At 37.8% G+C, this 13,572-nt stretch overlaps 2 protein-coding genes across 11 annotated transcripts in view; one reads left to right on the top strand and one right to left on the bottom strand.

Moving 5' to 3' along the window:
- Positions 1-41: 41 nt before the first annotated feature.
- LOC127495749 (gastrula zinc finger protein XlCGF8.2DB-like) lies at positions 42-11,824 on the top strand. 2 transcript variants are annotated; one of them, XM_051862992.1, is made up of 3 exons: positions 42-2,102; positions 2,535-2,720; positions 5,925-11,824. In XM_051862992.1, exons 2-3 carry the CDS (start codon positions 2,618-2,620, stop codon positions 6,902-6,904), a joined length of 1,083 nt encoding a protein of 360 aa, XP_051718952.1. In that variant the 5' UTR covers positions 42-2,102; positions 2,535-2,617; the 3' UTR covers positions 6,905-11,824. The 2 variants fall into 2 exon arrangements, with proteins under 2 accessions (XP_051718952.1, XP_051718951.1); XM_051862991.1 differs by adding an exon at positions 4,275-4,368 and having other exon boundaries at positions 42-2,720.
- Positions 11,825-12,020: 196 nt separating this feature from the next.
- LOC127495736 (gastrula zinc finger protein XlCGF7.1-like) overlaps positions 12,021-13,572 on the bottom strand; it is an 89,389-nt gene continuing 87,837 nt past the window's right edge. For all 9 annotated transcript variants that reach the window (XM_051862943.1, XM_051862938.1, XM_051862939.1 and 6 more), the window contains one exon: positions 12,021-13,444. In XM_051862943.1, coding sequence (XP_051718903.1) covers positions 12,336-13,444 — 1,109 coding nt within the window. In that variant the 3' untranslated portion in view covers positions 12,021-12,335. The remainder of the gene's footprint in view (positions 13,445-13,572) is intronic.

Genomic DNA, 13,572 nt, shown 5'->3' with positions numbered 1-13,572 from the left:
TTTTCTCACAAATGCAGTTGAGCACTTCCTCCTACAAACAGCAGATGGCGCTATGCTAGGGGATATTTTAGCGCTAGAGAGCAAACGCAAATCCTGGCAGTGGCAGGTTGCAGCGCAACTTCCGGTGGCATCCGGTGGAGTAGTTTTTTTTTTGTTTTTTTTAAATAAAAGATGTGATAATGCATATTATATACCATAATATTTATTTATATTTGTAAAACACAATACATTTGTTACTCCTCTGCATTCTCGCTCAAACAGGCCTTTGTATTTGCACATTGCTTTCTGTTTGTTTGCGAGTCGAGTTTTCCCTTTGCAAAGCAGATTGAGTTTGTTTGCAAAATGCTGGATTTGTTTGTTTAATTATGGCACAAAATTCACTCCATACTAAAATCCTATCAGAGTGTTTATCACAGGAGCTCAAATGTTCAGAATCTACGAAAAGTCAATCAAGTATAATTTTGATAAACAATACAATCCAATCGTTCCGCTTCATAATACCTCAATGAATCGTCAGGAGCCATGGGTATTATTTTTGTTTTGTCTGCATATGTTTTCTTGAATCTTGACGTGACGGCACCCATTGACTTCCATTATGTGAATCACAGAGGACCGCGGTTACAGCCAAAAATGTTCATTACTGTTCTACTAAAGAAACAAAAAAAAGTCACCTACATCTTGGATGGCCTGAGGGTGAGTAAATTAACAGCAAAATTTCATTTATGGATGAACTATCCTTTAAGATAATCTGTAGAGCCATCAAAATAATCGAGACTTTACCTAGGATTGTTGGAAGAGGAGAATTGTTCTCAAAATCGGCCCAGTTATCTTGTAGTGTATGGGTGCCATTTTGAGATGATGATGATTGTGACTACTTGGTCAATTAACAGTACTGTACCTGTTCCAAAAAATACTGACATCTTTGTCAATGGAAGAAAAACATATTTATATTTTAGAGTATGTTTTGAATACTGCGTGAAACATACTGATTTAATTTCAATTTTCATTTCATTTGGTATGATTAAATTACATCAAATCTTTTGATTTGTTGTGTATGACGTCGATGTGTACATGCATTTGATGATGTATGATGTCAGTTCTCCTCAAGATTACACAGATGTCCTAGCACTAACATTTGATAACCAAAGAATCATTTTCTACACAATTTATAGTATTTTGTCATTATGAAATATTTTGTGGGCTTGGCCATTTTTCTTAGAATTAATGACACTTGCTTTAATAATAAATCTGAAATCAGCAAATGTGCCTAATAAATGAAATAAATCTATTATAATCATGTATGAATGAAGCTCACGGCATCTACTACACAAATACTGACTCCCAGTAGATGTACATAATTAATGTAGCAAAATATGGGCAAATATTGGAAAAAATGCTACATAAATCAGCTCAGATGTTGAGGGATCATGTCTGAAACCAGCTTTAAGACATTTGGATACAAAACAAAACAAAACAAAAAAAAATGCAAGAAAAAAGACATACATTCAGAATAAAACGATATATTGATTAAAGTGGAATGTAAACAGATCTGTTAAATACAAAAATCGCTTCTAATTCTTCTAAGTCTTCAAGTCTTAATCTGACTGAATCTATCATTAGACGTGAGGTTAAAGTGTTTATTTGTTTTACCTGTTGTAAAACGTGCTCTCTTTCTTCTCTTTTGGACTCTTTTCTAGATTTAATGCTGTTTACGCTCTCAAAACTCACACCGCCGTACGCTGCCATGATGCTGCCGCAAACGCGCTCTCTCCACTGTCGTAAACATCTACCGTAATGCGACAGATGCTACTCGCTTGTTTCCCTCCAGGTGGCGCTGCCGCTGTATTCTATCGAGGAGCATTCAAATCTCAGGACGTTTTTAGACATTTCAACCATATTACAATCATTTAAAAACAAGGTTTGGGAACTATGTGAGATACGTACAAAATACATGCATTGTTAAAAAGATTTAATCAAAAAAAGCAGGCGTAGTACGGTAAGTGTTCACGACAGTGGAGAGCATTAGCATTATGAAATCGTAAAAGGCATTAAATACACAAAATCGGGAGGGGAGACGAGAGAGAGAACAAATACTTCAAAAGGTAAAACAAATAAACACTTAAAACAAACGTTTAATTGCTATGCATGTTGGCTATCTCTCATACAACATCTGAGCTCTTACTATGTAACATTTGTCAGTTTCAGATTAATTATATGCGTGTAAATTAATTATGCATATATGCATGAGATTAATTCATGCATTTATTATTATTATTATTTATGCGGAATTATACTGTGTTCGCTCTTATCACTGGAACAATCATAAATGATGTTGACTAGCAATAGTATCACTGGGATTTTGACTCTTTTGTGTTCAAATATTTGCATGTGATTAATTATTCGGATTTAGGCCAAAGTATGCTCTTAAATGCAAAGAAAAATGGAGAAACTAAGACAAAAATACAAAGACTGTGTAATAAAATTGGGAAATGAAACAGACGTGTATTAACTTGCATTATTTTTGACTTTGGCAGACAAGATCATATCTCAACTGTCATCAAAAGAGGAACAAACAAGCAGGAGAAACTCCAGGTGTAACAAGTGAAATATATGTATTATGTATAGTATAGTGAAGACAGAGTTTGTCGAAGAGGAGAATGAGGACATCAGTGATCCAAAACAATCCAGAATGAAACATGAAGATACTGAGGAACAAACAGGTTGGTGTCCATTCTTGATTTTATATTGTTGACGGTTGAGGAACATTAAGATAACAAAGCTTCAGTTCAGAGTTTAGTGGCTGTATAGAAATTCAAAGGCAAATAGCCAGCTAACAAAAATATGTTCTAAGAATGTTTGACAAAGCTATGAAATTTCTGAATGTTCAAAAGTCCGGTTCTTTAAATGTTTTCAAAAAGTTTTTTGCATTTTGCAAACATCATGGGAATGTTACTTTTGAATGTTCTCTGAACATTCTGAAAAAATAGTAGTAACATTTAAAAAACGTTAGATGAACTTACAACTAAAACGTTTCATAAATAAAACCTTCCATGAATGATGTATAAGTAACTCTTATGTTTTGAGAACGTTATTAAGACCAAGGTAGGGTTGCATCAGCTCTTCGCAAGTTCGCAACTTAAATTGTGACTTAAAGTCCACACTAGAGGCTTAGTAACTACTAGCTAGTTTGTAACTAACTTTGTACTTTAGTCATTTGCACCATTTGTTCTTAAGGCAGAACGTAGCTAGTAGTTCGTAAGCTCTCCATAAAGTAATGTGTAAAGTTGCATAATATGAGGTTTACCCTCAATGATCCAATAGCAGCCTTTAAATATATGAGCAGAAGTTGTGTTGAAATGCTGTGAATTTCAGTTTATCATTCATTCTAACTTTTGCCTCACATAAAGGTAAAAATATGTTTCCATTGAAATACGATACTACGTAATCATGAATAACATAATAGATATTTTATATGTAAATAACATTCAGAAACTGTATTTGAAATTAAAAGGATAGTTCACCCAAAAATGAAAATGTGATGTTTATCTGCTTACCTCCAGGGCATCCAAGATGTAGGTGACTTTGTTTCTTCAGTAGAACACAAATTATGATATTTACTCCAACCGTTGCGGTCTGTCAGTCGTATAATGCATGTCAATGGTAACTCCATCCATAAGAGTCAAAAAAACACGCACAGACAAATCCAAATTAAACCCTGCGGCTCGTGACGACACATTGATGTCCTAAGACACGAAACGATCGGATTGTGTGAGAAACCGAACAATATTTATATCATTTTTTACCTCTAATACACCACTATGTCCAACTGCCTTGAGCGCGTGCACGGCATCCGGTGCGTGAGGTGTGTACGTGCTCTGGCGTAGTTTTAGGATTAGTCCACTTTCAAATAAAAGTTTCCTGATAATTTACTCACACCATGTCATCCAAGACGTTCATGTCTTTCTTTCTTTGGTTGAAAAGAAATTAAGGTTTTTGATGAAAACATTCCAGGATTATTCTCCTTATAATGGACTTCAGTGGTCTCCAAACGGTTGAAGGTCAGAATTACAGTTTTAGTGCAGCTTCAAAGGGCTTTAAACAATACCAGACGAGGAATAAGGGTCTTATCTAGTGAAACGATCAGCCATTTTCTAAAAAAATACAAATGTATATGCTTTATAAACACAAATGATCGCCTTGCACATGCTTCCGCTTTCCGTATTCTTCAAAAAGCTTACGTTGTATGTCCTACACCTTCCCTATTTTACTTACAGAAAAAACGCAACTGGCACCGCGTTTGTTTCGTAAGTTCCCTCATTTGTGTTCTACTGAAGAAACAAAGTCACCTACATCTTGGATGCCCTGGGGGTAAGCAGATAAACATCAAATTTTCATTTTTGGGTGAACTATCCCTTTAATAAGGATCAATAAATAAACACTGATACAAAAAACAAGAAAAATGACATTTATTTATTATGACTGATTTTATTTGACTGATGCACTACATGGAGCGATGCACGCAGTGCATGGTCTGTTTAGGACGGGTTCTTGTTAAAGAGTGGCTAACAATGTGATTTATTCACATAATTTTCTCTCTTTTAAAATGTAAATGTCAGCATTATCATATATGTCTCAGGTAAAACAAGAGCTTATTGATGAATGAATTGATGATTTTTTGCTAGTTTCAGCCCGACGCAGTTATCATTTTCACGTCCTGCACCACGTTGTTTAAATAGCAAATGCATTTGCGCCCATTTGTGCACCCATGGGCGTGTTGGTCTGAAAACGAGATGTGTTCAGGCGCATTGTTGGCGTGTTGCTATTTTGAGGCAACTGAAAACGACTGCGCCATTGACCAACTGAAACCCGGTCTAAAGTCAATGCCGCAATATTTGTTTTGTTATATAGGCGCGTTAGTAATATGCGCCTATATGCTGCTTGTTACACACACAGGGACGCGCAGCAGCACACAAACATGCCAAATATTAAAAATAAAAGGATCACAGTTTATTATTGTGTGCATAAAGATAAAAATGCTTTGGTGGAATCCGGCTTTTCCCGTAGATGGTCTGCTCGCACACTTTAACCTCGAGCACGAGCAGATCTATTTCCTCACTAGAGAAGTGTTCCGTTTTTCCGCTTGCAAATTCCGCCATGTAAATAGCAAATCCGCCATGGTGCAAGCGCAACTGGCTTTTAAAGGGAATGCGACATGAGACTCTGATTGGTTTATTGCACATTACATCCAAAACACAGCCATTACTCATTAAGAGAATAGGGACAACCCTTTTAGACCATGCACCGGGTGTGCCGATCATTTTTCCCGTCGTTAAACTATGAAAAGTGGATTCGGACACGCGCCTAAGCACCATGTGCGCTTTAGACCATGCGCTTAGATCGTTAAAATAGGGCCCTGTGAGTGTGTGTTAGAAATCAGGAATGGTGAGAGAACATTGTGCTTGGTATGTTTTTTGTCTTCAAACCAAACTTGGGTTTTCAGCTGACAAAGTTCAAATCCCGTCTGGATAGTGCGCTTCCCATAATGTTTACGCATTAGGTCAGTAGGCGGAGAGTAGATGGTCTTTTGTGTTTGTTCGAACACATTCGACCACATGAGTGTTTCCAATATGACAACGATCCAATTAAATGTGTTTTCGACTACCTCTGTAAGTGATCGTAAGTGGACAATCTCAAAACGTTTCAGACCCCGTTTACACTTGTGTTTGCGTTGTCCACTTGTGATCCGATTAACCAAAACACATCTTAATACCAGGTGTAAACAGGGCCTAAGTTTAATGGTGCACCGCAAAAATATTTAGCAGTGCGTAAGTTGTAATTTTAGCACATCAAATACATGATACATTTGTTTATTGAACTCATTTATTATGGAGTTATTTTGTGTGTGTTCATTGTAAACTTGACAGACATAAAAGAAGAAAGTGAAGAGCTGAATGAAGTGGAGGAGAAACATCCATATCAGGAACCTTTCATGACGTGTTCAGAGACCGAGAAGAACGTCTCGCTGAAAAAAACTCAAAGAACCGAAGCCAAAAACTCCTTCACGTGCCCTCAGTGCGGAAAGAGCTTCACACGAAGAGACAGCCTTAAGGAACATCTAAGAATTCACACGGGAGAGAAACCTTTCAGCTGCCACCACTGCGAAAAAACTTTCACGCGTAAAGAGAGCCTGAAGTATCACTTGCGAATTCACACCGGAGAGAAACCATACATGTGCCATCAGTGCGGAAAGAGTTTCACGTTTAAAAACAACCTCAAAGTTCACGTGAGAGTCCACTCCAGGGAGAAGCTGTTCATCTGCCCTCAATGCGGAAAGGGCTTAACATGTAAAAAAGGCCTTAAGGATCACATTAGGGTGCACACTGGAGAGAAACCTTTCAAATGCCATCACTGCGGAAAGACGTTCAAGTGGGCGCACAGCCTCAATAATCATCTGCACTCTCACTCTGGGTTGAAGCCTTTTAACTGCGTTCATTGTGGTGAAGGTTTTACTTCATCATCCATTCTGAAAAACCACCTGAAGGTTCACACAAATGAGAGGCCGTATGTGTGCTCCTTGTGCGGAAAGAGTTTTATATGGCCAGGCAATTTTAAAGAGCACCAGAAAAGACACACTGGTGAGAAAGATCATGTGTGCTTTGAGTGCGGCAAGACTTTTACCACAGCGAAACGATTGAAGGAGCACCAGAGAATTCATACGGGAGAAAAGCCATACAAGTGCTCGCATTGTGACAAGAGCTTCACTCAGTCTGGATCGCTGAAAGTTCATGAGCGAGTTCATACTGGAGAGAAGCCGTACCACTGCCCATCGTGTGGGAGGAGTTTCTCTCAATTAACAAATCTTGTCACTCATATTAAAAAGCATTGCAAGAAATCATCCCAGTGAGAAGGTATTTTCACGTCCAAGTGAATTACGTGGGATGAACCAAACTTGTTTCTCCTAAGCCAATTTTTACAGTGTAAATAAGTTTCATTTTTATGAGGTTGTGCTTGCTTCATTAATGTCATTAATTTACTTAACCTGTCAACAGTCACCCCCCTTTTTGAGCATAGATCTGAATTAAAATCATTAAAGTGTAAAAAAGCTATAGAAGGTCAATATTACTGTAATGTTCTGAACTAAACATTTTTTATTTTATTAAAATATATATATATTTTACAAAATAATTTGGACTAGAATATCAAAGCCATGACTGCATCCGAAATCGCATACTTCTCTACTGTATAGTAAGCGAAAAGCATTATGTGACAAAAGAAGTATGTTCAAACTCACATTACTCATTAAAGAGTAAGCAAAATGTACCTGTTGATCTACTACTTCTGGAGAGATTCTGAGGTGTGCATTTGATGGACACTTTACTATCCCAGGAGGCCACAGGAAAGGATTTGTGAATGGCGGTGACGCGACGCAACTGGAAGGTCACGTGACAAGGGCAACATGGTGAATGTAGTACATCCGGATTACATTCATACTACACACACTCAAACTATATAGAACATACTTTTTTAGCAGTTGTGAAGTAATTACTTGTTCAAAATATGTAATTCCCATTCCTACTCAAGAGAGTATGCGATTTTGGATGTAGGCCGCCCCATATGCCTCGCCAAGTTACGTTCCAAATTTGAAGTTGATATCACAAAAATTGTGCCTACTAAAAAGTTGTAACTGTTTACATGGTAACACAGTGTCTGATTTTAAAATGGTTTTCACAGGATGAATTTTGAGTGTTTAAGCTTTTGAATATCTAATTTATGATGATTACTAAAATATGCAATGGGGGAAAAGGCAATAACAAAAAGGGCGAGACTATGATAGTTAACAGACTATATTTAGCAGTTGTGTTGTGTAAAAATGCTGACTGTACATGAGAATTAAAAAAGGAAAAACATGCAAAATTGAGTGATTTTTGAGTATATTGAGAGACCTGCTTAATGAATTCAGTGAACAAACTAAAGGCCTGTTTACACCAAGGACGATAACTATGACGATAATGATAAAGACTTAGTTCTAAAAATCGTTCTAAATTTAAAAGAACAGCAAGATACACAACACCACAGCTATAATAACGGCACAGAGAAACGATATCGTTGGAATCTGAATCAGAACGAATTTTTTTACAGCCGATGAAAACCTTGACAGCCAATCAGAATCCACTACGCTTTAAAGAGCTCATGCATTTAAAGTGACAGATGACACAACTGCAGCGCACGCTTAGAATAAACAACGATATCGTCCACTGGTGTGGACGCTAGTTATCGTTATAGTTATTGTTCTTGGTGCGATAGGACCTTAACTCTTGTATTCCATTTTATTTATTATTATTTATTATTATTTTACATTCCCAGGCTTCAGTTGTGACCTAATATTATTCTTAGCTTGCACGTGCACAGTAATAAGCTGTGCATTTACAATTCTGAAAGCAAAACCATTATCTTTTACTACATTCGGTAATGGTTTAGCTATATTTTTGAAAAGATGAAAGGCAATTTCTATCATTTCTATCACCACTGACAGCTCCTGTAATGCATGTTTCATAACTGCTGGTTTGAGAAACTGATCATTAAACATCTTGACGTGGCACACTAAAAAAAACTGTAAAAAGTATAAAAACTTAAATCATTTAAGTTGATATGGAGGTGAATTCAGGTTGACTGGGACATTTGCAAAAAGCGTCCTAATCAACCTGAAGCATAAATCCCACAAAAATTATAAGCTCATTATGACGCCCCTCAGATAACCAAAATTTGAAGAAACTGCAAACAATTAATGTAAGAATAAAAAAAAAATAAAGCATAAATACAGAAATAAATGTATAAATAAGAACAGATCAGTTTCATCGGTTTGTCTACATAGGCTAAAGCATTTCCATTAATGTGCGTTTCAAGACTGATGAATAAAATGTCTTCTCGGCCCAATATAATGACAAAAATAAAAGTATGCTGTGCTGACAGCATCTTTATTTAATCTGCAAGCAAAGAATATTTTTAAAATGCCATATTGTTTTTTTTTTTTTTTTTTTTGTAAAGGAAAATAGCATGGAATATTTTAAATAGCCTAGGTAAAATAATGTTATTTTATAATCTACTTAATTAGAAAAGTAGAACATACATCGATGCCTAATGACAGCCAAATATAAATTTCCCCAAAATGATCAATGAAGTAAATCATTCATTTACCCATCTAAAATAGACTTTATACATAAAGATGACACGATATTTAGTAAAAATGAATACATGTGCTAGTAATAATAATTGCTCATTAATATAATTATACTTAATCACTAAATATTAAACTGACAGCAATGAATTTTGCATATATTTACATAGACCCTTACGCTGTACGCTGCCATGTTGTTGCCGCAAACGTGCTCACAACTGTAGTGAACATCTACCGTACGGCACATGTGGGTGTCGCATTGAGCAGCTAATCATCCCTTTGTGATGTTAAATTGCGAAGATCTAGAGTTTTCGCTGAAGGGCGTGTCCGTGGCGGCCTGACAAAAATTCGATGTTTCGCCATGAAACAGGAAGTTGTTTTAACTTGGGTATACAATTTCCGATCTGCCCCAAACTTCACGTTTTATTAGAGTCCTGGTCTGAAGACATCTACATGGCAATATTCAGTTACAGTCAAAGCGCCACCTGTTGGCAGCAGGAAGTGTGGCACTTTGAAATGACTTTGCCATAATTCTCCTGTATTTACTCGCTTACATGCATGTCGCCCACTGTTCACTGTTTCCTGAGGCCAACGGGTGGCGGTGAGCCCGGGTGCGAGGGCCCTTTCATCGCTGCTTGCAGCTTTAATTATTATTGTAATGTTATGTGCTTTGAGACATGAGGTAATTTAACAGCGTCTCTCATGACGCTTTTTCTCCCTGCTGTGTGCGTTCATGTTTTGAAGGAGGCGTGGCTTTGGAGATGCTCTGATGGGAGGATGGGATCTTATGCTTTCAAAGCTAGCTCACTATTGCTAGCCTCTCTGAAAATGACCTACCCTTCCTTTAAGCCTGGTGATTACATTTATTGTATGTGAGAAAATAAAATAATATATTTGAAAGTATTTTTAGTATTTTAAATACAAAATACTTTCTCTCAAAGTATTTAATTGCAAATTACATTTGATTTTTTTTGTTGATAAGGAAAATACAAATTACAAAATACTCAAAAGTAATTAAATATGTATTTTAAATACATTTAATTAAAATACTGCCCATCTCTGATCACAGCGCTACATACCTTGGATGCTGGAGAAATTTTACCACATATGAATGCATCCAAATGTTATTCCTTAAGTAGCTTTTCTCTCCGTTACAACAAAAGCACGACTACAGTTGTTAGCAGTTAGCACTAAACATTATCCACAAGACGCGTATGTATGTAAATTCAGTCTCATGTCACACAACAGCAGATTCGACTAGGAGCAGATACCTGAAAATATAATTTTGAGTTTTGACTAGTCGAATCTGAATTAGAAATACTGTGTATGTGTTGTAAATTGTATTTAGATGTCAAAACATTATGAGATACCTTAAATCATTTTCATTAAGCAACAGAAGTTTTATTCAATGATGTTGGACTTGATGTGGCACTTGAAGGGCATGCAAGTTTTTTTCATTGATGGAAAAAAAAGAGTTTACATTTATAAAACAAAACATTTAACAACAACGCACCTATTATCATCAGAATACAGAGAAATAAATAATAATTTGCTAATGAGAAAAAAAGATGAATAAGAATGAAAAGAGGAAAAGGAGAGGAAAAAGAACATGTGGCTAAGAAATTAATTTATACATCATTTAACTTCAGGTAGACTTCAATAACAACAGAGTCCATCTAGATAAGAAGCAAAATAAATAACAAGTAAATTACATTAGTTAGCAAGTTAAAATGTCTCTGTCTAGCCTGTATTGTTTTGGGTTATCAGTAGAAGTACTTGGTCAAACTTATATGCGACAAAGTCACTACCAGACCTGTTCAACAAACACAGACCGGAAGTTAACTTTGGGCCAGGCGCGTAACCGTGGCAACACACAAAACCATCTATATGATATGGAGTTTATCCTAAAAGCACAATATTTTATCTCACACAATTTACTTGAATGTATTTGACATGAAACCAATGTTGCTCACTTGCAACAGACAACGATCAGACATAACATTATGAGCACTGACAGGTGAAGTGAATAACACTGATTATCTCTTCATCACTGCACCTGTTAGTGTGTGGATATATGAGGCAGCAAGCGAACATTTTGTCCTCAAAGTTGATGTGTGAGAAGCAGGAAAAATGGGCAAGTGTAAGGATTTGAGCGAGTTTGACAAGGGCCAAATTGTGATGGCTAGATGACCGGGTCAGAGCATCTCCAAAACTGCAGCTCTTGTGGGGTGTTCCCGGTCTGCAGTGGTCAGTATCTATCAAAAGTGTCCAAGGAAGGAACAGTGGTGAACCGGCGACAGGGTCATGGGCGGCCGAGGCTCATTGATGCACGTGGGGTGCGAAGGCTGGCCCGTGTGGTCCGATCCAACAGACGAGCTACTGTAGCTCAGATTGCTCAAGAAGTTAATGCTGGTTCTGATAGAAAGGTGTCAGAATACACAGTGCATCACAGTTTGTTGTGTATGGGGCTGCATAGCCGCAGACCAGTCAGGGTGCCCATGCTGACCCCTGTCCACCGCCAAAAGAGCCAACAGTGGGCACGTGAGCATCAGAACTGGACCACGGAGCAATGGAAGAAGGTGGCCTGGTCTGATGAATCACATTTTCTTTTACATCACGTGGATGGCCGGGTGTGTGTGCATCGCTTACCTGGGGAACACATGGCACCAGGATGCACTATGGGAAGAAGGCAAGCTGGCGGAGGCAGTGTGATGCTTTGGGCAATGTTCTGTTAGGAAACCTTGCATCCTGCCATCCATGTGAATGTTACTTTTACACATACCACCTACCTAAGCATTGTTGCAGACCATGTACACCCTTTCATGGAAATGGTATTCCCTGGTGGCTGTGCCCTCTTTCAGCAGGATAATGTGCCCTGCCACAAAACAGAAATGGTGCCACAAAACGAGTTTGAGGTGTTGACTTGGCCTCCAAATTCCCCAGATCTCAATCCAATCGAGCATCTGTGGGATGTGCTGAACAAACAAGTCCGATCCATGGAGGCTCCACCTCGCAACTTACAGGACTTAAAGGATCTGCTGCTAACATCTTGGTGTCAGATACCACAGCACACCTTCAGGGGTCTAGTGGAGTCCATGCCTCAGCGGGTCAGGGCTGTTTTGGCAGCAAAAGGGGGACCAACACAATATTAGGAAGGTGATCATAATGTTATGCCTGATCGGTGTATATTCATATGAGTGTGAAGGCTTGATAAACGTCTAAAACTCTTCTCACACTGAGTACAGTGGTACGGCTTCTCTCCAGTATGAAGTCGCTCATGTGATTTAAGGTTTCCAAACTGAGCAAAACTCTTGTCACAAGATGAGCACTTGTAAGGTTTTTCTCCAGTATGAATTCTTTGGTGCCGTTTCAGTTGGGCAGTTGTAGTTAAGCTCTTCCCACAGTCACAACACACATGATCTCTTACTTTATTATGTGTTTTCTGGTGCTGTTTATAACTGTTCAGCAATAAAAAACACTTTCCGCAGAAAGAACACACATAAGGCTTCTCATCTGAATGAACTTTCAGGTGTTTGTTTAGATGTGATGACGAAATGAACTTTTTACCACACTGATTACAGTTAAATGGCTTTTCTCCAGAGTGAATGCGCAGATGATGTCTGAGATCTGATGTACGAGAAAAACTCTTCTCACACTGAGTACAGTGGTACGGCTTCTCTCCAGTATGAACTCGCTCATGTGATTTCAGGTTTCCAGTCAGAGTGAAACTCTTGTCACAATATGAACACTTGTAAGGTTTTTCTCCAGTATGAATTCTTTGGTGCCGTTTCAGTTGGGCGGGGGCAGTAAAGCTCTTCCCACAGTCACAACACACATGATCTCTCACTTCATTATGAGTTTTCTGGTGTTGTTTAAAACTGTACAGCCATGAAAAACTCTTTCCACAGAGAGAACACACATAAGGCTTCTCACCTGAATGAACTTTCAGGTGTTGTTTTAGATTTGATGACGAATTAAAATCTTTACCACACTGATCACAGTTAAATGGTTTTTCTCCAGAGTGACGGAGCAGATGATGTCTGAGACCAGATGCTTCAGAAAAACTCTTCCCACACTGAGTGCATGTATACGGTTTCTCTCCAGTGTGAATTCTTAAGTGTGTCTTTAGGTTTGCTTTTAGACTGAAACTCTTTCCACACTGAGAGCAGGTGTATGCCTTTTTGGATTTTGTTCTTTGAGTTTTGATGCTCTGCTGTTCCTCGTCCGTTTCATTCAGTTCATGTTTTTTCGGTTTCATCTCCATCCAGTCTAAAATAAATATTTTATGTGGTTAAAATAAGTTCAAGTGAACACTGATTTAACAGAAGAAAGCAACAGAGTATCAAGTATCAGATCTTTGATGTGCTAAAGGTTAGTCATTTTCTTATTAATCCATT

Source organism: Ctenopharyngodon idella, chromosome 15, assembly GCF_019924925.1.
Source record: "Ctenopharyngodon idella isolate HZGC_01 chromosome 15, HZGC01, whole genome shotgun sequence".
NCBI classification, from domain to species: Eukaryota; Metazoa; Chordata; class Actinopteri; order Cypriniformes; family Xenocyprididae; genus Ctenopharyngodon; species Ctenopharyngodon idella.
The sequence above is the reverse complement of the archived record's forward strand: the minus strand, read 5'-3'. Positions and strand labels throughout refer to the sequence as shown.

Excerpts from the sequence above, each read along its gene's own strand:
- LOC127495749 (XM_051862991.1), top strand. The coding sequence starts at position 2,697 with ATGAAGATACTGAGGAACAAACAG. Across the intron at positions 2,721-4,274 it reads AGATACTGAGGAACAAACAG|AAAAAACGCAACTGGCACCG; the intron begins GTTGGTGTCCAT and ends TTTTACTTACAG. Across the intron at positions 4,369-5,924 it reads ACATCTTGGATGCCCTGGGG|ACATAAAAGAAGAAAGTGAA; the intron begins GTAAGCAGATAA and ends TAAACTTGACAG.